This window comes from Heterodontus francisci, chromosome 15 (genome assembly GCF_036365525.1).
Source record: "Heterodontus francisci isolate sHetFra1 chromosome 15, sHetFra1.hap1, whole genome shotgun sequence".
In the NCBI taxonomy this organism is placed as follows: domain Eukaryota; kingdom Metazoa; phylum Chordata; class Chondrichthyes; order Heterodontiformes; family Heterodontidae; genus Heterodontus; species Heterodontus francisci.
Window position 1 is genome coordinate 94,632,920 of NC_090385.1, and position 24,378 is coordinate 94,657,297.

At 44.0% G+C, this 24,378-nt stretch overlaps 1 protein-coding gene across 1 annotated transcript in view; it reads right to left on the minus strand.

Moving 5' to 3' along the window:
* stk26 (serine/threonine protein kinase 26) overlaps positions 1 to 10,028 on the minus strand; it is a 121,548-nt gene extending 111,520 nt beyond the window's left edge. Inside the window, exon 1 of the mRNA XM_068047868.1 lies at positions 9,486 to 10,028. Within this exon, the coding sequence (XP_067903969.1) occupies positions 9,486 to 9,527 (42 nt within the window). The 5' untranslated portion in view covers positions 9,528 to 10,028. The remainder of the gene's footprint in view (positions 1 to 9,485) is intronic.
* Between the last annotated feature and the right edge of the window lie 14,350 nt (positions 10,029 to 24,378).

Below are 24,378 nucleotides of genomic sequence, written 5' to 3' on the forward strand. Positions count from 1 at the left end.
TATTCGCCCCTACTTTTCCAAATGCCGATTCATTTTGTCCCGGATTATTGCTCTAAAAGTTTCCCCATCACCTATGTTAGGCTGACAGGCCTATAGTTGCTGCGTTTATCCCTCTCTCCATTTTTAAACAGGGTTTTTAACATTTGTCATTCTCCAGTCCACTGCTCCCACCCCCATATCTAAAGGATGATGTGACCACTGCCTTCGCAATTTCCACCGTTATTTCCCTCAGTAACCTAGCATGTATTCCATCTGGACTGGCTGACTTATCTACTGTTAAGTATCGCGTCTTTATCGATTCGTATCCTATCAAGTATCAATACTGCCTACTCCTTTACTGCTACATATGCAGTACCCTCTTCTCCAATGAAGACAGAGGCAAAGGACTCATTTAGTCCCTATGGCATGCCCTCTGCTTCCACACGATGATTTATTTTTGGTGCCGAAGTCAGCCCCACCCTTCCTTTTACAATTTACGTATTCAGAAAGTACTTTTGGATTCCATGTTATGTTAGCTGCTAATCTATTCTCATACTCTCTCTGTTTCTCTTATTTCCTTTTTTAGATTTATGTATATTAAATACTTTAAATGCTTTGAGTTTTTATTTAAAACTGTATCATCTCTCTTTTGCCAGGTTCAATTCACTCGATTACTGCCTATCTATAAACTGCCAATACAAGATGCAAGACTGGTCTGATAGTACCTCTCCCTCCTCAACCACCATCTGGCTGGGATCAGGTCCTCAGCACGAGGATAGCCAAATGCACCAGTCCATCATGCAAGCATTGCATTGAAAACAAGGATGACATTTTTTCTAAATTGAGGCATTGCTTAACCGGATTTAATGTAGGTCAGCCAGCACAGGGGTGATGGGTGAATAGGACTTGGTGTGAGTAAGGACACGGGCAGCAGAGTTTTTTTTGATGACCTCAAGTTTATAGCGGGTAGGTGGTGAGACCCTGGCCAGGATGAACTGCAATAGTCAAGTCTGAAGGTAACAAAGACATGGTTGAGGGTTTCAGCAGATAAGCTGAGGTAGAGGTGGGGTCAGTGATGTTATGGAGATGGAAATCGGTGGTCTTGGTGAAAGCACAGATATGTGATTGGAAGCTCATCTCAGCATCAAATAGGACACCAAAATTGTAAACAGTCCGGTTCAGCCTCAGATAGTTGCCAGGGAGAGTGATGGAGTTGGTGGCTAGGGAGCAAAGTTTGTGGTGGGGACCAAAGACAATGGCTTCAATTTTCCCAATATTTAATTGGAAGAATTTTTTATTCATTCAGTACTAGATGTCAGATAAGCAGTCTGACAATTTAGAGACAGTGGAGGAGTCCAGAGAGGTAGTGCTGAGATAGAACTGGGTGTTGTCAGCATACATGTGAAAACTGACACTATATTTTTGGATGATATAAGAGCACCATGTAGATGAGAAATAGGAGGGGACCAAGGATCGATCCTTGGGGGACACCAGAGGCAATAGTGCAGGAGTGGGAAGATAAGCCATTGCAGGCAATTCTCGGGCTATGATTGGATAGATAAGAATGTAACCAGGCGAGTACAGTCATACCCAGCTAGATGTGGTGGAGGGGCATTGGAGGAGGATACTGTGTCAAAGGATGCGATTCAAACATGGAGTTCTGGGAAAAACAGGCACAAATTTGGGAGGAATTAGGAGAGGAAAGGGAAGTTGAAGATGGGCGGTAGCTTTCAAGGATGGAGGGCTCAAGGATGGGTTTTTTTGAGAAGGGCAATGGCAGCAGATTTGAAGGGGAGGGAAACAGTACCTGAGTAGAAAGAACTGTTAACAATTTCAGCAATATGGGGGCCAGGAAGGGAAGTTGGATGGTCAGCAGTTTAGTGGGAATAGGGTCGAGGAAGCAGGAGGTGGGTCTCATGGACAAGATGAGCTCAGAGAGGGCATGTGGGGAGATAGGAGAGAAACTAGATAAAGATGCAAGTTCAGGGCTAGGGCAGAGGAGTGCTTTAGAGGAAGTTTGGTCTGGTGGGCTGAGGGAAGGGAAGGAAGTGACAAAGTCAGCTGATCAGATAGTCTCCATCTTAGTGACAAAGAAATTCATGAGCTCCTTACACATTGTTGGAGGGGAGGGTGGAGGATGTAGGGCAGAGGGGTTTAAGAAGATGGTTTACAGTAGAGACAAGAAGCCGGGGTTATCTTTGCATTCCAGGATGATCCTGGAATAGTGAGCAGTTTTAGCTGATGACAGCAAGACCCGATAGTGCTTTATGTGGTCCAGCTAAATCTGGTGGTATATGGCTAAACCAGTTGCCTGCCATATAAAATAAGGAGGCTGCAGTTTCAGCCTCAGCTGATATGTTGGGACTCAGATAAGCCACAAAAAAACAAAGTCTCGTTTTAAGTTTAGAAACTAGTCTTGTTTAGTGTCACGGGTGCTTTGCTGTCATGATTTGCTGAGGTTACTTCCTGGGTCAATGAAGCATACAGCTTCCTGTTAGCAGTGTGTGCTAGACTGTATTCGCTTGTGCTAACAGCAAGTTCACTCACACTGAGACAGCAATAGCACCAATTAATGAACAATACAAAACATCAAAGGAATACTAAACCAGATCATACAGGGGCCAGGCAGTGTGGGCTTGGTACCTATAATCCAGTCGGAGTCTTTAGAAGACTGATATCACGAGATGATAATCAAGGTGGTTAACAGAACTCATGAACACAAACATTTAAACAGTGTTTTTAACGCAGTAAAATATCCCAAAGCACGTAACAGAAGAACAATCAAACAAATAATGACACCAAGTCACAGAAGGATACATTAGGGCAGCTCAGAAGCTTGATCAAAGAGGTAGGTAGGTTTTAAGCAGCCTCTTAGAGGAGATGAGAGACAGCTAGAGATGGTAAGGCTTAGGAGGTGAATTCCAGAGCTGAGGACCTAGACAGATGAAGACATAGTTGCCAATGATGAAGGAAATCGGGAATGTTCAAGAGGCCAGAATTGGATGACACAGCTACAGAGATAGAGAGGGGCAAGGCCATGTCGCAATTTAAACACAAAGATGAGAATTTTAAAAAACAGAATCAAATGATCCCATGGGGTGAAGAGGCAGGGACACAAGAGATAGGCATAAATAATGTTGTGCACTTAACCCACATTTGCTGTAACTGTTGCACTTATGTACTGTAACGCTATACCCGTCACACTGTTGATAACAGCCCTATTGTTACAAAACAGGCTCTCCCCTAACGCATTGTGAGCAGTGCCACTAATGATGTGATATAATAGGGACGCAAACTGTAAGAAATGATTCATTGATCAACATTCCAGTTAACGTGCTACAATTTTTATAAATTCTTTCATGGGATGTGGGCATCGCCGGCCAGGCCAACATTTATTGCCCACGCCTAACTGCCCTTGAGAAGTGGTGGTGAGCTGCCTTCTTGAACCGCTGCAGTCCATGTGGGGTAGGTACACCCACAGTGCTGTTCGGAAGGGAGTTCCAGGATTTTGATCTAGCGACAGTGAAGTAACGGCGATATAGTTCCAAGTCAGGATGGTGTGTGATTTGGAAGGGAACTTGCAGGTGGTGGTGTTCCCATGCATCTGCTGCCCTTGTCCTTCCAGGTGGTAAAGATCATGAGTTTGGAAGGTGCTGTCGAAAGAGGCTTGGCAAGTTGCTGTGGTGTATCTTGCAGATGGTATACAATGCTGCCACTGTGCGTCGGTGGTGAAGGGAGTGAATGTTTGTAGATGGGGTGCTAATCAAGCGGGCTGCTTTGTCCTGGATGATGTCGAGCTTCTTGAATGTTGTTGGAGCTGCACCCATCCAGGCAAGTGGAGAGTATTCCATCACACTCCTGATTATGCCTTGTAAATTGTGAATGGTGGATAAGTTTTCGGGAGTCAGGAGTTGTGTCATTTGCTGCAGAATTCCCAGCTTCTGACCTGCTCTTGTTGTCAACAGTATTTAAGTGGTTGTTCCAGTTAAACTTCTGGTCAATGATAACCGCTCCTCCCCACCACCCCCTCCCCTAGTCCCCAGGATGTTGATAGTGGGGGAATTCAGTGATCATAATGCTGTTAAACCTCAATGGGAGATGGTTAGATTCTCTCTTGTTGGAGATTGTCATTGCCTGGCACTTGTGTGCTGCAAATATTACTGCCAGCATCCCAGGCCTGGATATTGTCCAGGTCTTGCTGCATCTGGACACCGGCTGCTTCAGTATCTGAGGAGTCACGAATGATGTTGAACATTGCACAATCATCAATGAACATCCCCACTTCTGACCTTATGATGGAGGGAAGATCATTGATGAAGCAGCTGAAGATGGTTGGGCCTAGGACACTACCCTGAGGATCTCCTGCAGTGATGTCCTGGGGCTGAGATGATTGACCTCCAACAACCACAACCATCTTCCTTTATGTTTAGTATGCCTCCAGCCAATGGAGAGTTTTCCCCAATTCCCATTGACTTCAATATGGCTAGGGCTCTTTGATGTGATCCTCAGTTAAATGCTGCCTTTATGTCAAGGGCAGTCACTCTCACCTCATCCCTGGAATTCAGCTCTTTAGTCCATGTTTAGACCAAGGCTGTAAAGAGGTCTGGAGCCGAATGGCCCGGGCGGAACCCAAACTGAGCATCAGTGAGCAAGTTCAACAAAGGCGGAGGTTCTAGTCAATTTAACAGAGTAAGGTTGACAGCAGGTTTAGACACATGACTCACACACAAGTGGAATTTCCATGCAAGGGAATGTATTCATCCCTCAGTGAGCTCCAGATACTTTGCTTGCTTTTCCTTATATCATACAATTTGACTCATCACTTTTGCTTAACTACGGTACAGTTTCTCATCGATGTCAATATAATCAACCTTATTGCCAAGCTGTCTATTTTTACACAGTCTCTGCTGAAAGACTGATACTTTTTCAGAAATAGTGCTAAAGAGAGTGGAAACAAGGTCAAACCTCACCCATCAGCCTGTAAACAGGCGGAGCACTCAGAGACACAGCTCCACCTCTTAACTGCTGATTTGGAGGGTGTACCGGCAGCAACCTGCAGATCGTCCGATTTGTAAAAGAGGGTGCATTTCGATAGCAGCTGTCACAACCTCAGAGCATCCCAAAGCACTTAACATATCAAGTACTCTTTTTAAGTGTAGTCACTGTCGCAATGTAGGAAACATGGCAGTCAATTTGCGCACAGTAAGCTCCCACAAACAGCAATGTGAGAATAAACAGATAATCTGTTTTAGTGACGTCGGTTGAGGGATAAATATTGACCAGGACACCAGGGAGAACTTCCCTGCTCTTCTTCAAAATAGTGCCATGGGATTTTTCACATTCACTTGAGAGCAGACAGGGTCTTGGTTTAACGTCTCATTCGAAAGACGACACCTCTGACAGTGCAGCACTGCCTCAGTACTGCATTGGAGTATCGGCCTGGATTATGTGCTCAAGCATCTGGAGTGGGACTTGAATCTTCTGACTCAGAGCCATGGCGAACTTAAAAATGATTTGGAAAGTCTGACTGACTAGATTTGGCCTTAATGGAACTACAGGCAGTCTATATGAAGGCAATGATTAAATGGGCCATTTACACACATGCCATTTTTAATTGTGATAAAATTAAATCTGGTTATGGTGCAAATTGATCTTCAAAGTAATGCTGAGGCTTGCCCATTTGCCTCTATAACATCAATGCACCATCAGCAATCTGTACAAAAGTGAGCTGAGATCCTTCTGAGGCATGCAAAAGGTCCGTGTAAATAATAACTTTTCCTGTATGGCTCTCTTCTTCAACTGGGGGAGGGGGAAGAGTCTCAGATGAGGCAGTCAAAGTGACATGAATGCTTTTCAAAGTCACGCTGCTCTTCCTGTTCTGTAGTCACCAGGTAACATATCAGTGGCAGTGTATCTGATGTGCGTTGTCAGCACTATCCTGTCTTAACACTGTGTGGGTGTACTCAAAGCAATGGCATAAGGTAACCAGGCCCACATTACGCAAATATGACTGTAGCAGAAAGAAGCATAGGTGAGGCACATTCCCCTTCTCCACATCACCCATTTTCCAAGTCTTTAACCAAACCCAGATAAACAAACATATGTAAGGACATCTAATTGCTTCCCCTGGCTGTGCTGCTGCTGTGTTAAAAGTTGTATTTATATAGCACCTTTCACAACTTCCGAAAATCCCAAAGCACTTTACGTCCAATGAAGTATTTGTCACCATTGTCATATAAGATATGCAGCAGCCAATTTGTACACAGCAAGCTCCCACAAAGGGCAATGAGATCAAAGGGCAGGACACCAAGCAGAACTCCCCTGTTCTTCAAATAATGCCACGGGATCTTTTAAATCCATCCGAGATAGCAGACAAGGCCTCAGTTTAACATCTCATCTGAAAGATGCACCTCCGAAGTTGCAGCATTCCCTCAGTTCCAGCCTGGATTACATTCCCAAGACTCAGGAGTGGGACTTGAACCTGCAACCTTCTGACACAGAGACGAGAGGACTACCACTGAGTCATGAGCGCTACATAGGAACATAGGAAATAGGAGTGGGAGTAGGCCATTCAGCTCGTCGAGCCTGCTCCACCATTCAAAGAGATCATGGTTGATCATCTACCTCGACACCATTTTTCCCCACTATCCCTTAATGTCATAAGTATTCAGAAATCTATCGATTTCTGTCTTGAACGTGCTCAATGATTGAGCTTCCACAGCCCTCTGGGGTACAGAATTCCACAGATTCACCACCCTCTGAGTAAAGAAATTCCTCCTTATCTCAGTCGTAAATGGCCTGCCCCTTATTCTGAGACTGCGTCCCCTAGTTCTAGTATCACCAGCCAAAGGAAACATCCCATCCACATCTACCCTGTCAGAATTTTGTAAGTTTCAATGAGATCACCTCTCTTCAAAACTCTAGAGAATACAGGCCTAGTTTCTGCAATCCCTCCTCATAAGACAATCCCACCATCCCCTGGATCAGTCTGGTGAACCTCCGATGCACTCCCTCTATGGCAAGTATATCCTTCCTTAGATAAGGAGACCAGAACAGTACACAATACTCCAGGTGCAGTCTCACATTTGAAGCGATACATCTTTACTCCTGTACTCAAATCTCCTTGCAATGAAGGCCAACATACCATTTGCCTTCCTAATTACTTGCTGCACCTGCATGCTAGCTTTTAGTGACTCATGTACAAGGACATCCAGGTCCCTTTGGACATCAACACTTCCCAACCTCGCACCATTTAAGAAATACTCTGCCTTTCTGTTTTTTCTACCAAAGTAGATAACTTCACATTTTTCCACAATATATTCCATCTGCCATGTTCTTGCCCATTCGCTTAGCCTGTCCAAAACCCCTTGTAGCCTTTTTGCATCCTCCTCACAACTTACATTCCCACCTAGTTTGTGTCATCAACAAGTTTGGAAACATTACATTTGGTCCCCATATCCAACTCACTGATATAGTGAACAGCTGTGACCCCAACACTGACCCTTGCGGTTCCCCAGTAGTAACAGCCTGCCATCCTGAGAATGACCCATTTATTCCTACTCTCTGTTTTCTGTCTGTTAACCAATTCTCAACCCATATCAGTATATTACCCCCAATCCCCTGTGCTCTAATTTTGTTTACTATCCTCCTGTGAGGGACCTTATCAAAAGCCTTCTGAAAATCCAAATACACCACATCAACTGTTTCTCCATGATCTAAGCTACAAGTAACATCCTTAAAAACTCCAACAGGTTTGTCAAACATGATTTCCCTTTCATAAATCCATGTTGATTCTGCCCAATCATAACATTATTTTCCAAGTGCCCCGTTATCTCATCCTTTATAATAGATACTAACATTTTCCCTACTACTGACATCAAACTAACAGGTCCTTAGCTCCCTGTTTTCTCTCTCGCTCCTTCTTAAATAGTGGGGTTACATTTTCTACTTTCCAGTCTGCAGGAACCCTTCCAGAATCTAAGGAATTTTGAAAGATAACCACTAATGTATCCACTATCTCTATAGCCACTTCCTTTAATAGTCTGGGATGTAGCTCATCTGGTCACCACCATCAATAACAGTTATTTCTGGTTTAATGTACATTTTAGTTCATGGGGCTTGGGAGGGGCGAGAGAGTAAATTATATCCCAGGGCAAAGGTGGGCGGGGGGTGCTTGGGGCAGATTGAGGAGTGAGGGGGCAAGAAAGTAAATCAGATCGTGGGGCCAGAGGCAGCAGATCGCAGGACAAGAGTGTAAATCAGATCGCGGGGCGAGGGGGCAAGAAAGTAAACCAGATCGCAGGGCGAGAGAGTAAATCAGATCATGGGACGAGGGGGCAGATCATGAGGCCAGAGGCGAGAGAGTAAATCAAATCTTGGGGCGAGGGCAACTGACGCTTTCTTCAGTGTCCATGTGATATCAACGCCTCTCTTTTCCATGGGAATCTCAGGGCCTTCTGCTGGTTCCACTCCACCCACCAACTCAGTCCCAACCTATCCACACAAAGGCCCCAACAAAGCTCACCATTTTTAACACCGTAAAGGATTGTGGGAAGATCGACAGTAGTCCAGAGGATCAATACACTGACCTTTGACCCCTCTAAACTGACTTCAAATCCAGCCCAAGTTGACAGGGCATAGATATGCATTTTGGGTCAGGGGAAGCCAAATTGGAATATTTTCTTAATACCGAGAGACTAGGAGGTGCAGTCGAACAAAGGGATTTGAATGCCCAGGTACAAAAATAACTAAAAGCTGGTACACAGGCATGACAAGTAATCAAAAAGGCCAATTTTCACATAACAAGACACCACAAGCAGCAATGTGGTGATGAGCTGACCATCTGTTTTTGTGATATTGATTGAGGGATAAATAATGGCCAGGACACTGGGAAGAATTCCCCTCCCACTCCCCCGTTATTCTTCGAATAGTGCCATGGGATCTTTGATATCCACCCGAGAGGGCTGAGGGGGCCTCACCCCAACATCTCTTCTGAAAGCGCCTGCCTTGATTGTAAGCTCAAGTCTCTGGAGCAGGACTTGAACCCAAAACCCTCTGACTCAAGAGCCAAGAGTGCCATCAACTAAGCCAAGACCGACACCTTTCCAAAGGGCCACGCCAACTGGGCATTGGGACACAGGTTCGCACAGGACAGCAGCAATACAGGTGGCACAGCTTGTGCTGCCAACACTGTGATAACTGGCATTACCTGCCTCTAAAGGTGAGAGTGCCGATGTGGAGCTACCTAAAACAGTACAACATCCACCCCACCTCCTGTAGTTGAGGAGGAGAAGGGGGTGGGGGAAACAGGGCAAGGGGTGGGGGAAGGAGTGGGGAAGGAGTGGGGTAAGGGGGCGAGAGTGGGAGTCAGAAAGGAAGTGGTGGAGGATGAGGGATTCCTCTATCAGGGAAAGAAATTGACAAATTATTGTTGCACAAGGTCCCACAGCTGGGCGTCAGTTTCACGCTGATAAGGAAGTTCCTCTCGCCGAGACCCAGGGCCTTACCTGCATTCCTGGTACTTGTACTGCCACCGGTGAATGTGCCATGATCCGACGCCTTTAAACAAATAACCCCAGCACGGTGTAGCGATGAGGAAGTCTTTCTCTCTCTCTCTCCCCGAGCAGCTCCCGGTCCCGGTCCCCGCAGCCCCGGGTTCCGGCTCCCTCTCGCTGTTAAAGTCCAAAGCGGCTAAAGTTACGGCTGAAAACTTGGGGGCAGACACGAAGTTAACTCTCTCCCCACTGCTTCCGTGCAACTCACCTCCTCCCCTTCGTTACAGCGTCCTTAAGTCTCTCTTTCACAAAACTTTGCTAACTTTTTTCAGACCTCTTACTGCATATCTGGCCCGAAGTTCCCGCTGACACCCTCTCTGCCTATGGTTTGAGGAGCTGCCCGATGAGTGTTTACATGCTCCTTATTTTTTCCACCTTCTTGTCCTTCTCCCGGCACCGCTCTAACGCCATGTTTGGGCTCTGGGTTTAGCTAACTTGTCTGTGTGTGTGTTGGGTGGAGTTGCAAACTCAAGTCACGTCACCGCGAGGTCACTTTCCAAACTCAGATCTTCCCCCAGTAACAGGAGCTAAACCCTAACCCCTCCCTCCTTCATCTCACATTGCTAACCTCCGTGTGTACTACTGCAATCTAGAATTCCAACCCCAAATCCTGTCTTTGTGTCCTTCTCAAAATGACTTCTTAAAAAAAATTCTGGATTAAAGTTTTGAGGTCAATACTGTGAAGTCAGCACTGGTTAGAAAATGTCAAATGATGGTTTTAAAACAATGAAATGATGTTTGAAGTAATCATGAAAATAATCGCTTTCGTTTTGCAATAAGAAGCATGCGTGTAAGGTGCAGGAAATGCAATATTCAATTGATTTGTTTCTCCATTACATTGAGGTGAGGTTAAAAAGTTATCAATTAGCACATCCTTCCTTAATGTCTCAAAATACTACAGACCTACCTGTTTTAAGCTTTCGAACGGATAGTGTTATTAGTTCCTTGCTCTTTTTTGTTAAATTTACAATGATTACCTCACTCAGATAAATTCTTCAAATTTGAATATAGTCAAATAGAAAGAAAGATTTGCATTTCTATAGCACCTTTCCCAATCTCAGGACACTCCAGAGCATTTTACAACCAATTACATTTTGAAGTGTAGTCACTGTTGTAATGCAGGAAACGCAGCAGCCAATATCACACAGCAAGATCCCACAAACATCAATGTGATAATGACCAGATCATCTGTTTTTTGGCCATGTTTGTTTTTTATTTATTTAGAGATACAGTACTGAAACAGGCCCTTCAGCCCACCAAGTCTGTGCCAACCAACAACCGCCCATTTTTATACTAATCCTACATAAACCCCATATTCCCTACCACATCCCCACAATTCTCCTACTACCTGTCTACACTAGGGGCAATTTACAATGGCCAATTTAACCTATCAACGTGTAAGTCTTCAGCTGTGGGAGGAAACCAGAGCATCCGGCAGAAACCCACACAGTCATAGGGAGAACTTGCAAACTCCACACAGGCAGTACCCAGAATTGAACTCGGGCCGTTGGAGCTGTGAGGCTGCTGTGCTACTGTGGTATAAATATTGGCTAGGACCCCTGGGAGAATTACCCTACTCTTGTTTTTGAATCGGGCCAAGGGAACTTTCACAACCACCAGAGAGGGCAGGTTTAAAATTCTAACATCTAGCATCTAAATGAAATATAACATCTTGTTTGAGAGACAGCATTTCTAACAGTGCAGCACTCTCTCAGTACTATGCTGAAGTCTTGGCATACATTATATGATTTAGTCTCAGGTGCAGGCCTTGAACATATAACCCACTGACTCAGAGGGACAAGTGTGAACACTGAGCCAAAACTGATTCATGCCAACAAAACTGCACTCAGAATCATAAATTTCATGGAAAATTGAGAGAATTGCTGAATTTCTCTAGCACCCACACCACCCTATAAAAAAACACTGGTTAAAAATCCTGTAATCCCTTGGAATAAAATATTGACTTTGAATTATTCAGTCACTTTAAACCAGTTGGCTTGACGGTAGGTGAATGGAAAAGTGGAATGTAATCCCCAAAATAACAGTTAAAATTCCTGGAATGCCACATAACAAAAATGAAATTTCTTTCACAAAAGTAAACTACTGCAGATGCTGGAAATTTGTCCCCTTTCCCTGCCTCTGTATTTATTTAAAACCTGTTACACCTCTAACTTTTCCATTTCTGATGAAAGATTGTTGACCTGAAATGTCAACACTGTTTCTCTCTTCACAGATGCTGCCTGGCCTGCTGAGTATTTCCAACATTTTCTATATTTATTTTATATTAGGAATTTCTTTAACCCAGCTGTCCTGCCCAAAATGCAATAAAACCACTACTTATCAATTTAATGCAATATTTTATCAAGACATGGGAGAGAATTTCAGCTGTAATTTCAGCTGTACGTTTAGTCAACTGCTACGAATGTCTACTGTTTCAATGCAATCATCACTTCAGAATTGTACCTACTTTGGCCTCCTTATCTCGAGAGACAATGGGTAAGCGCCTGGAGGTGGTCAGTGGTGTGTGGAGCAGCGCCTGGAGTGGCTATAAAGGCCAATTCAAGAGTGACAGACTCTTCCACAGGTGCTGCAGAAAAATTTGTTTGTCGGGGCTGTTACACAGTTGGCTCTCCCCTTGCGCTTTTGTCTTTTTTCCTGCCAACTAATAAGTCTCTTCGACTCGCCACACTTTAGCCCCGCCTTAATGACTGCCCGCCAGCTCTGGCGAATGCTGGCAACTGACTCCCACGACTTGTGATCAATGTCACAGGACTTCATGTCGCGTTTGCAGACGTCTTTGAAGCGGAGACATGGACGGCCGGTGGGTCTGATACCAGTGGCGAGCTCGCTGTACAATGTGTCTTTGGGGATCCTGCCATCTTCCATGCGGCTCAATTGGCCAAGCCATCTCAAGCGCCGCTGACTCAGTAGTGTGTATAAGCTGGGGATGTTGGCCGCCTCGAGGACTTCTGTGTTGGAGATACGGTCCTGCCACCTGATGCCAAGGATTCTCCGGAGGCAGCGAAGATGGAATGAATTAAGACGTTGATCTTGGCTGACATACGTTGTCCAGGCCTCGCTGCCATAGAGCAAGGTACTGAGGGCACAGGCTTGATACACTCGGAATTTTGTGTTCCGTGTCGGGGCGCCATCTTCCCACACTCTCTTGGCCAGTCTGGACATAGCAGTGGAAGCCTTTCCCATGCGCTTGTTGATTTCTGTATCTAGAGACAGGTTACTGGTGATAGTTGAGCCCAGGTAGGTGAACTCTTGAACCACTTCCAGAGCGTGGTCGCCAATATTGATGGATGGAGCATTTCTGACGTCCTGCCCCATGATGTTCGTTTTCTTGAGGCTGATGGTTAGGCCAAATTCGTTGCAGGCAGATGCAAACCTGTCGATGAGACTCTGCAGGCACTCTTCAGTGTGTTTACTGTTTCAATGCAATCATCACTTCAGAATTGTACCAAAGTGTAAATTATTCTCATAAAAGATCTGCGTAATTTAATATCACGAATGCAAAAGTAAAATACAAAAGCAGATGCTGGAAATCTGAAATCAAAATAACTCACTCCCATGTTAGTATATGATACATAAAGAAGTATCATGAAACAAGAAAAGGACTCAGAGAGTGCATTAATTTTTATTAACTACAACAACAACTTGCATTTATATAGGGCCTTTAATATAATAAAATGTCCCAAGGCACTTCACAGGAGTGTTATCAGACAAAAATTGACACTGAGCCACGCAAGATATTAAGATAAATGACAAGAAGCTTGGTCAAAGAGGTAGATTTTAAGTAGTATCTTAAAGGAGGAGTGAGAGCAGTAGAAAGGTTTAGGGATGTAATTCCAGAACTTACGGCCTAGATGGCTGAAGACACAGCTGTCCATTGTGGTACAAAAGAAGTGGGGTTGCACAAGAGGCCAGAGTTTGAGGATCGCAGCAATCTTGGAGGGGGCGGGGTGTGTAGGGCTGGAGGAGATGACAGAAACAGGGAGATGGTTAATTGTTAAAGATTTAAATTTGTAGGCCCTGGAGTATATACACTGCCCAGCTCAGGCCTAAGCCAGAGTGACACTAAAATCCTGGATTCACTTCTTGGCCTGTGTTGAGTTAACTGATCTTAGCCGTTATATCACCAGGTTGGCTTTAGCATAATTCGGGTTAGGGAGAGGAAAAATCAGAAAAGAAAGGTATTTATATGGCTCCTTATCACATCTCTCAGAAACAGCACATCAGTGAACTTTATATACAGTGAATGAATTACTCTCAAGGGCAGTGACTGGTGTTAATAACAACAATAACAACAACTTTCAAAGGAGGAGCGAGAGATGGAGAGACAGAGGTTTAGCAAAGGAGATTCCAGAATTTAAGCCAAGATGGCTGAAGGCAGGCGAATGTTTTTCACGTACAGCAAAATCCCACAAAACGCCAGGAGATGAATAACCAGCTAGTTTGCCTTTTGGTGATGATTGAGAAATGTTGGTTCAGTCAATATTCTTCGAGGATCTAACTAGTAGAGTTGATGAGGGGGAGCCAGTGGATGTGGTTTATTTGGACTTTCAGAAGGCTTTCGACAAAGTCCCACATAAGAGATTAGCGTGTAAAATTAAAGCGCATGGGATTGGGGGTAGTGTATTGCGATGGATAGAAAATTGGTTGGCAGACTGGAAACAAAGAGTCGGAATAAATGGGTCTTTTTCCGAATGGCAGACAGTGACTAGTGGGGTACCGCAGGGATCGGTGCTAGGACCCCAGCTATTCACAATATATAGAAATGATTTAGATGAGGGAACTAAATGGAATATCTCCAAATTTGCAGATGACACAAAACTGGGTGGGAGGGTGAGTTGTGAGGAGGATGCAGACAGGCTTCAGGGTGATTTGGACAAGTTGAGTGAGTGGGCTAATGCATGGCAGATGCAGTATAATGTGGATAAATGTGAGGTTATCCACTTTGGTAGCAAAACAGGAAGGCAGATTATTATCTGAATGGCTATAAACTGAGAGAGGGGAATATGCAGCGAGACCTGGGTGTTCTCGTACACCAGTCGCTGAAGGTAAGCATGCAGGTGCAACAGGTGGTAAAAAAGGCAAATGGTATGTTGGCCTTCATAGTGAGAGGATTCGAGTACAGGAGCAGGGATGTCTTGCTGCAATTATACAGGGCCTCGGTGAGGCCACACCTGGAATATTGTGTGCAGTTTTGGTCTCCTTATCTGAGAAAGGATGTTCTTGCTATAGAGGGAGTGCAGCAAAGGTTTACCAGACTGATTCCTGGGATGGTGGGACTGACGTATGAGGAGAGATTGAATCAGTTAGGATTATATTTGCTGGAGTTCAGAAGAGTGAGGAGCATCTCATAGAAACCTATAAAATTCTAACAGGACTTGACAGGGTAGATGCAGGAAGGATGTTCCGGATGGTGGGGGAGTCCAGAACCAGGGGTCATAGTCTAAGTATACGAGGTAAACCTTTCAGGACTGAGATGAGGAGAAATTTCTTCACCCAGAGAATGGTGAACCTGTGGAATTCGCTACCACAGAAAGCAGTTGAGGCCAAAACATTGTATGTTTTCAAGAAGGAGTTAGATATAGCTCTTGGGTCAAAAGGGATCAAAGGATATGGGGGGAAAGCGGGAACAGGTTACTGAGTTGGATGATCAGCCATGATCATAATGAATGGTGGAGCAGGCATGAAGGACCGAATGGCCTACACCTGCTCCTATTTTCTATGTTTCTATGTTTCTATATCCTGCTCTGCAAAATACAAGTGTTAAGGGATCACAAGTAAGTAAGAAGGATGTGCCACACCTCTAACACATGGCGCTCCCTCAGTGTTAGTCTAGATCATATGCTCAACTCCCAGACTGGGTCTCAAACTCACACCCTTCTGATGTAGAAGTGAGGTTGCTGCCAAATGAGCCAATCTTAAATTATATGCTCCTCAATTATGACATCCAGTGCACCCACCCCACCACCACCACTGGAAAATGCAGGAGTGTGAATGTTGGGTGAGGCTGGATGACACAGGATCTACAGTACTGACACAAGCCCTTCAGCCTACAGGGTTTATGCCAGTATTTGTACAGCACATGAGCCTCCTCCCACTCCCACGGCACTCCGAATAAAAGATATGGAAGCCCTATTTTAGAAGTGGTATGGAAAACTCTGCAAATAAAAATCACAGGAGACTGCATGCATTAACTTTAAAGCCAATGGTTGCGAGTATATTGAAGTGCCTAACACCATTCAGATTAGGTTCCTATTCGGAAGGCCCTTGAGATTTGTTCTCATGCTTTTGTGGCACCATTCAAAGAAATGAACTCTGTCCTAGCCATTATGTTGTGCCCTGTGCAGTCAAGGATGATGTTAATTACACTAAGTAGGCCTATACATTTACACTTGGGGTATCAATTCTGATACACTCTATTTGCAACCTTGCGAATTGTCCAGTCAGCTCAGCTCTAATCAGCAAGACAGATCTTGTTTCATGATCTCGTTTCATGCTCCAGATTTCAGTCACAAACAGCAATATCAATGCGTTTCTGTCACTTATCCAATCCCATGATCACGCCACATGTTTTGTCTCAGATGACCGGAGATTGCAGTTGACGATTTAGCTTTCTGACTGATTGGCTCCTCCTTAATTATGTTGCGATGTACACACGTACACACGTGTTTCACTCCAGCAGTCACTGAATGACAATTAGGAGCGGGATCGCCATTAATACTTTTTTCATTCCCTTAACGCAGTGACACTGAAGTCAATTGTAGTGCCCACATACTCCCTGAGGGGCAGATAAGATCATTTGCCATCAGACCAGGGATGGAACCTGGCACCTTCTGCGGATGTAGGGCTCGGAACTGCATTTGCTCACTCATTGACCTAGCAGGACATCCAACAAGGACACTTGAGGACCTGTTTCAGATGATTATGAGATGTCCCTGTTTTTCTCACAAACGGTAGTGGAAATCTGAAACTATCGCCTAACAGTCTGTGGATGATACAGGTCAATTAGAGCTTTCAAGTCAGAACTAGATAGATTTTTGTTAGGTAAAACTATCAGGGGATATGCAGCAAAGGCAGGTAAATGGAGTTGGGATACAGATTTAACTATGATCTAATAGAATGGCAGACCAGTCCCAAGAGACTGAATGACCTCCTCCTGTTCTTTATGTTTCTCTGCAGTCATCCTGCAGACTGGGATGTTCTCTATGAATTATCTGGAGTAGCTGCCTAGATATACCCCAAAGGAAATTCATTGGCTCAGTACCATTGCATTTCTAGAGTTTCATTCTGGATTTTTGCCTGGAGCAGGGAGCTAACTGCCAATGCATGAGTGCCTAAAATGCTTGCAGCAAAAATCCGTCTCCTTTATTTTGATAAAGATATTAAACCAATTTGAAAATAAATTGGCAGTAAAGGAAGGTATTTAATACAAATCTGTTAAACATTTTGTGTTATCATGACCAACAGTCATTCTTACCCCAATGAGTGTGGAGATTTTCAACTCCCACCTGTCTCATCTATGCTGTAAAAAGGGGTGACGGACATTTAAAAAAATAATAAAGAGCCCACCTGTTAGCCACTCGAGGCCCACCCAAAGCATTTCAGGCAAGCCGACACATGGGCATCCAGTGGCCCTACCTGAAATGGGTTGCAGTCAACACAGACATGGGAACTACCATTGCAATATCCAGATCCAGTAACAATGGCCAGAGCATGCACTGGGCACATTCCAGCCTTCGGGTATGGCCCGGAGAAAACTAACCAGGGTGTCTTAAAGTGAGGTCACTCACTGTACAGGGATTAAAAACAATTCTGTATAATCACATGGAGCCAGGCAGAGCAGGAATGCTCCTTTTGTCTTCAAGAACTACTGTGACCCATGTTTTTTCTCCCCCCCAGGGCAGCTCTGCTATGGAGCTGTTAAATTTCCCAACCACATCCTCAAGCCAGCCCCACACCACCCTGCCACCTTAATTGAGGTATGTGGGATGAATAAATGAATTGATAGGGTAGATAGAGAGAAACTATTACCTCTGGGTGGGAGGGTGAGTTGTGAGGAGGATGCAGCGAGGCTTCAGGGTGATTTGGATAAGTTGAGTGTGTGGGCTAATGCATGGCAGATGCAGTATAATGTGGATAAATGTGAGGTTATCCACTTTGGTAGCAAAAACAGGAAGGCAGATTATTATCTGAACTGAGAGAGGGGAATATGCAGCGAGACCTGGGTGTTCTCGTACACCAGTCGCTGAAGGTAAGCATGCAGGTGCAACAGGCGGTAAAAAAGGCAAATGGTATGTTGGCCTTCACAGCGAGAGGATTTGAGGACTGGAGCAGGGATGCCTTGCTGCAATTATACAGGGCCTTGGTGAGGCCACACCTGGAATATTGTGTGCAGTTTTGGTCTCCTTATCTGAGGAAGGATGTTCTTGCTATAGAGGGAGTGCAGCGAAGGTTTACGAGATTGATTCCTGGGATGGTGGGACTGACGTATGAGGAGAGATTGAATCGATTAGGATTATATCCGCTGGAGTTCAGAAGAGTGAGGGGGGATCTCATAGAAACCTATAAAATTCTAATAGGACTTGACAGGGTAGATGCAGGAAGGATGTTCCTGATAGTGGTGGCGTCCAGAACCAGGGGTCATAGTCTAAGGATGCGGGGTAAACTTGTTGGGACTGAGATGAGGAGACATTTCTTCACCCAGAGAGTGGTGAGCCTGTGGAATTCGCTACCACAGAAAGAAATTGAGGCCAAAACATTGTGTTTTCAAGAAGGAGTTAAGTATAGCTCTTGGGTTTAAAGGGATCAAAGGGTATGGGGCAAAAGCGGGAACAGGTTACTGAGTTGGATGATCAGCCATGATCATAATGAATGGCGGAGCAGGCTCGAATGGCTGAATGGCCTACTCCTGCTCCTATTTTCTATGTTTCTATAAGAGACCAGAACAAGGGGGCATAACCTTAAAATTAGAGCTAGGCTGTCCAGGAGTGATTTCAGGAAGCAGTTCTTCACATAAAAGGTAGTGGAAATCCAGAACTCTCTCGACCAATAAGTTGTTCAGTTTTGGGTGGGCAGGGGGGGTCAACTGAAAATTTCAAAACTGAGATTGATATATTTTTTCTGGGTAAGAGTATTAAGGATTACGGAGCCAAGAGAGGAAGATGGAGTTAAGGTACAGATCAGTCATGATCTCATTGAATGATAGAAGAGGTTGAGGGACTGAATGGCCTTCTCCTGTTTCTATCCTGCTATGTCAGCATTCACTGAGAGCTTGCCAACTTATGGATCCAATGCAATTGAAACTCTGAACTTGAGAATTATATGGGGTTCACATTGTTGGTAATGGGGGCAGTGTGTTCACTCTGCCCATCACCTGCCCTCCTCCATCCACCCAGCTAATCTGGGCGAGTGTTGAAAGTCACCCCCACAGTCGAACAAAACAAAGAAGAGAGTCAAGGATTAGTTCTGAGTTTCCACTGAAGGTTTCACTGGAAGTCCTGGCCCGTGTACTCATAATTTCCCATGGAATGCTCACCGTGAGTGTGCAATTGGACCTTTATTGTCTCAACATCAAGCTATAGCAGACATAAATTCGGTGACAAGCTCGCTATCAATATATCTATTAAAAAACTAAACAGCAGTACCATAGAAAGATTGCATGCTCAGTGAACAACTCATACTGTCATATCTTTTGAATCAATGTGTTAAGCCAAGGCCCCATAGCCTATTCTAGTGGTTGAGTTGGACATTAAAGATCCCATTCGAAGATGATCATAGAGTGTTTCTGGAGTTCTGGCTGATATTCTCTCCTTAAACAGCATAATCCAAAAATAGATTAGCTGGTCACTTATCTGTTTGCTGTTTGTGGGACATTGCTGTGGGCAAATTGGTCACTGTGTTTGCCCACAGGCCAACAGTGACTACACTTCAAATTCAATTCGTTGGCCGTGAAATGTTTGTGACATCCGGAGGTTGTGATAAGGTGCTATATAAATACAATCTCTTTCTCATGATAACACAATTTAACCTCTGAGTAAGATGAGTGGCTGAGATTATCTTGTTGAACCTTGAACATCCGACAAAAAAACAAAATCATTGAAGGTCGAACCATGTCAATTGGAGTCCATTAGAAAGGAACCAGGTTACAAATAAACCAGGCATAGGAACACATGAAGATAGGAAGAGGAGTCATCCATTCAGCCCCTCAAGGCTGATCTATACCTAAACATCTTTCCCGTCTTTAATCCACATCCCTCGATGCCTTTGTCTATTTATAATCTGTCTATCTTAGTCCTGAAAATTTCCAGCAACAACATCCACTGTCTTTTGGGGGAAGAGAGTTCCAGATTTCCACTACTGTTCTATGAAAAAATGCTTCCTGATTTTGCTCCTGGATAGCCGAGCTCTAATTCTGAGGTTATGTCACCTTGTTCTGGATACCTCCACCAGAGGAAATAGCTTCTCTGTATCTACCCTATCAAATACCTTTATCATTCTAAACATAAATAGATCATATCTTAACCTTCTATGTTCAGAGGAATACAAGACAAGTTTGGTGAACCTGCTCATCCCCTCCAAAGCCTGAAGTGCGGTGCCCAAGATTAAATACAGTACTCCAGATAAGGTCCAACCAATGCATCAATGCCTCTTCACCAACTACTAAGCTCAAGTCAAGATTGTGATGGAATATGCATCGTCTGGATGGGTGAAGCTGGAACAGCACTCACGAAACTCAACACTGTCCAGGACAGAACAGTTCACTTTGTTGGTCCCTCTGCCACTGAATTTAATATCCACTCTTACCACCACTGGCACACTGTGACTCCAGTATGTACAATGTACAGGCCGTACTGTAGCAACTCCCCAGGGCTACTTGAACAACACCTCCTAGCTCTGCAACCCCTACAACAGAGAAAGACAACGGCAGCAATGTTATCAGAATGCCATTACCTGAAAGCTCTTCTTCAATTCACACACGACCTGAATTTTTAAAATATATTTGTTCCTGGGATGTGGGCCTAGCTGGATAGGCCAGCAGTTATTGCCCAACCCTAATTATGACAATGGAGGAAGGACATCACTGCAGGAGTTCCTCAGGGAAGGTGGTGTTGAGTTGAGAAGGTGGTGGTGAGTTGCCTTCTTGAACTGCTGCAATCCATGTGGGGTAGGTACACCCACAATGCTGTTAGGAAGGGAGTTCCAGGATTTTGACCCAGCAACAGTGAAGGAACGGCAATATAGTTCCAATTCAGGATGGTGTGTGGTTTGGAGGGGAACTTGCAGGTGGTGGTGTTCCCATGCAGTTTCTGCCCTTGTCCTTCTAGTTGGTCGAGGTCACAGGTTTGGAAGGTGTTGTCTAAGGAGCCTTGGTGCATTGCTGCAGTGCATCTTGTAGATGGTACACACTGCTGCCACTGTGCATCGGTGGTGGAAGGAGTGAATGTTTGTGGATGGGATGCCAATCAAACGGGCTGCTTTGTCCTGGATGGTGTCGAGCTTCTTGAGTGTTGTTGGAGCTGCACTCATCCAGGCAAGTGGAGAGTATTCCATCACACTCCTGACTTGTGCCTTGTAGATGGTGGACAAGCTTTGGGGAGTCAGGAGATGAGTTACTTGCTGCAGGATTCCTAGCCTCTGACCTGCTCTTGTAGCCACGGTATTTATATGGCTACTCCAGTTCAGTTTCTGGTCAATGGTAATCCCCAAGATGTTGATAGTGGGGGATTCAGCGATGGTAATGCCATTGAATGCCAAGGGGAGATGGTTATATTCTCTCTTGTTGGAGATGGTCATGGCCTGGCACTCGTGATGCGCGAATGTTACTTGCCACTTATCAGCCCAAGCCTGGATATTGTCCAGGTCTTGCTGCATTTCTACATGAACTGCTTCAGTATTTGAAGAGTCGTGAATGTTGGTGAACGTTGTGCAATCATCAGCGAACATGCCCACTTCTGACCTTATGATTGAAGGAAGGTCATTTATGAAGCAGCTGAAGATGGTTGGGCCTAGGACAATACCCTGAGGAACTCCTGCAGTGATGTCCTTCCTCCATTGTTGCTGGGTCAATATCCTGGAATTTCCTACCTGGCACCTTCACTGTCGTGATTGAAAAGGCCCACCTTCAACTCTTCAGGGCAAGTAGGGATGTTCTCCCTCATTCCCTTTCTGCTTCCCAGATTCCTCCAGCTACCTTCCTACTGGTGCGACCATGCATACAGCTATGTTTCAGAGGCTTGACTTGCACAGGGCAGACATAAAGGTCTGGAAATTCCTCAGTCCCATTTACACCAAATCTTTGCCCAAACATATGCTAATCTTGCTGAATGAAACATACATTTGTGGTCTATGCTTCAAAGTAAAAAGTCACATAAAACAAGTACAAATGCAATACCACCAATAGGGATAAGAGCAAGCGGACTGCTGTCTTTTGCCATGGTGCCTCACTCCCAGAACCTCTTTTCTCTGCTGCTCCTCTTCTAGTATTGCACAGGATAGGGGAATTCCCATTGGGAAGTCCATTTGTCTGCTTATGTTACACTCCAGAAAGCCAGGTGTTGAAGAAAAAACTGGTGCTAATTGTAGCTTCTAGCATAGGAGGATTATCGCACAGAACAAAAGGCAATTTGGGATTTCGCCCATAGACTAATTGATAGGGATAATACCATCACATCATCTGGCGTGAATTCTATGCATGAACCCTCTAAGCCAAGACAGTTGTTAACTTGCAGTTTTGTTGATCAGCTAAAATGTTATGCAGAATTTCATCGATCACCTCATGAATCCTTTCAGAAGTCCATTGCTGAAAGGACTTTCTGCTGCGATATTCATGATCATCATGTTCATATTTTCACACATGCCACTGAACTTTACATTTGAAAATTCCCCTCCAATATCAGTCAGAAACTTGGATGGTACCCTAAATCCAGTCCCTATCCATTTCTCCATGATTTTGTCTATAATAAACCTTTTGGCTTACTATGTATTATTGTGGAACAACTAAATCTGCTTATCAGGTCTATAAAAAGTAGAATGAAGGTATTTCAATATTTCTATCTTTGTCCCATACCTTTAGGTCCCCGGCAACTACCTTGTTGAAGTTATATGCAAATGGTAAGCTTACAATAGGACATGGCAGCCTCCTCTCATACTTTTTTTTTACTAATTTCACACTTGTTACTAATCTCTTTTAGTATCCTTGTGTACTCTTCATCAATCACACTTGCATCCTTTAGCAGTGTTTTTAACCTCTGCCAAGTCGGGTGAAAAAATCTTTATGTAACATCAAGACAATTTGTTTTCTTTTTCTCTCTGATTCTTATCACCAGATGACATTAGTACTTGTCTAACACTCTGATGAGAAACATCAGGTTTTGTTTTGGGAATATAATAATGTCCTGACTGGGTAAACTACAGATCCACTGACTTTCCAAAAATAATTGCCTTATCATGTTCCATGTCAAGTTTCATTTGTGCCTTTTTCATAGAAGGTTTACTCAGCAGCAACACTAGAAACTGCATCAGTACTGATGAAATGGCTTACTCAAGCTACTTGGAATTGCAATTCTCTTTAGTGACCTCCAGGTGTTGTCATCACCAAACCAAAAGCAAGTACTACTTTTATATTCCTTAACCTTGTTTTCGTCCTCACTACTTAGTGAATCAAGATAACATTTTAACCAATTTGACCCACGTACCTTTGAAGTAAAACACTATCTAGTACTAAGCAGTTAAAGGTATCTGCGATGAATACATTCATCACAGAACTAAAACTCCTTGCGACCAGTATAATTGTATAGATTTATCATTATCTTCATCCTCCTCCTCAAAATTCTCTTCATCATGTGTCATTTTGAGGACCCTGCCTCTTCGCCTTGGACAGTTCACCACATAATAATACCTCGAGTTACACTTGAAGCACCTATTAACTGTTCCTTGGACATTCCTGTGATTCATTCACCTATTATTTCTGTATCAATTTTGTATTCTGCTGTAATAGCCAGATCTGCTAAAGGTGCTTTCTTCCTCATACCACCTGTCTTTAATCCTTCCATTGTTGGCACCTGCGTCCATTATCTGAACCATTTCAAAATCTGGCAATCATTGAATTTTCTACCCTTTGCTTCACCGCAGGGTGTCTCATATGTTCCATGAAGGCTGAAGGAAATGACTGCTTCCCTAGAAATTTTGTCAGGCAGCAGACATCTGATCCAACAGGATCTGTTTCTCCAAGAACTGAACACCAGTTAGAACCAGTTGCCTGTCCATGTGAGACACCTTAACCTAGTCCGGTAATTTAAATGATAGGGGATCCTCAAATTGAATTTCAACAATCTTTCATCCAAAGTGTTAAAGCCCATGATATATTCTTCCATGGAATGACCATCTGTTTTTGAAAATCTATCAAAATCTGACAGTGCGTCATCAGCTTTTAACATCATCTTTCTTGTAGATTTCATCCAAGAACTCTAATAGAAGGTTCAAACCTTCATCACTACCTATCCAGTTTACAAAATACTTTACTTCTGATGTTACTTGTAGGAAGCAACAATACCAAGGCCATACTTTGTTTTCTCTTTAGTAGGGACATAAACTGTGTCCACATATCCACTTCATTCTTCCACTGCTTATATGGCTCAGATACTCCGAGAACATCGGAGGGTAATACATCATACACCAACAATTTCCACTTGCTTTGTGTAATTTTTCACAATGACTACTAGGATTTTCGTTTTCTGTCTGAGAAAATGTTTTCTTAGTTTTCAACCTTCACCTGTAGGCAACCATCCTCCGCTACCATGTTACACACCAGAAAGCCAGGTGATGAAGG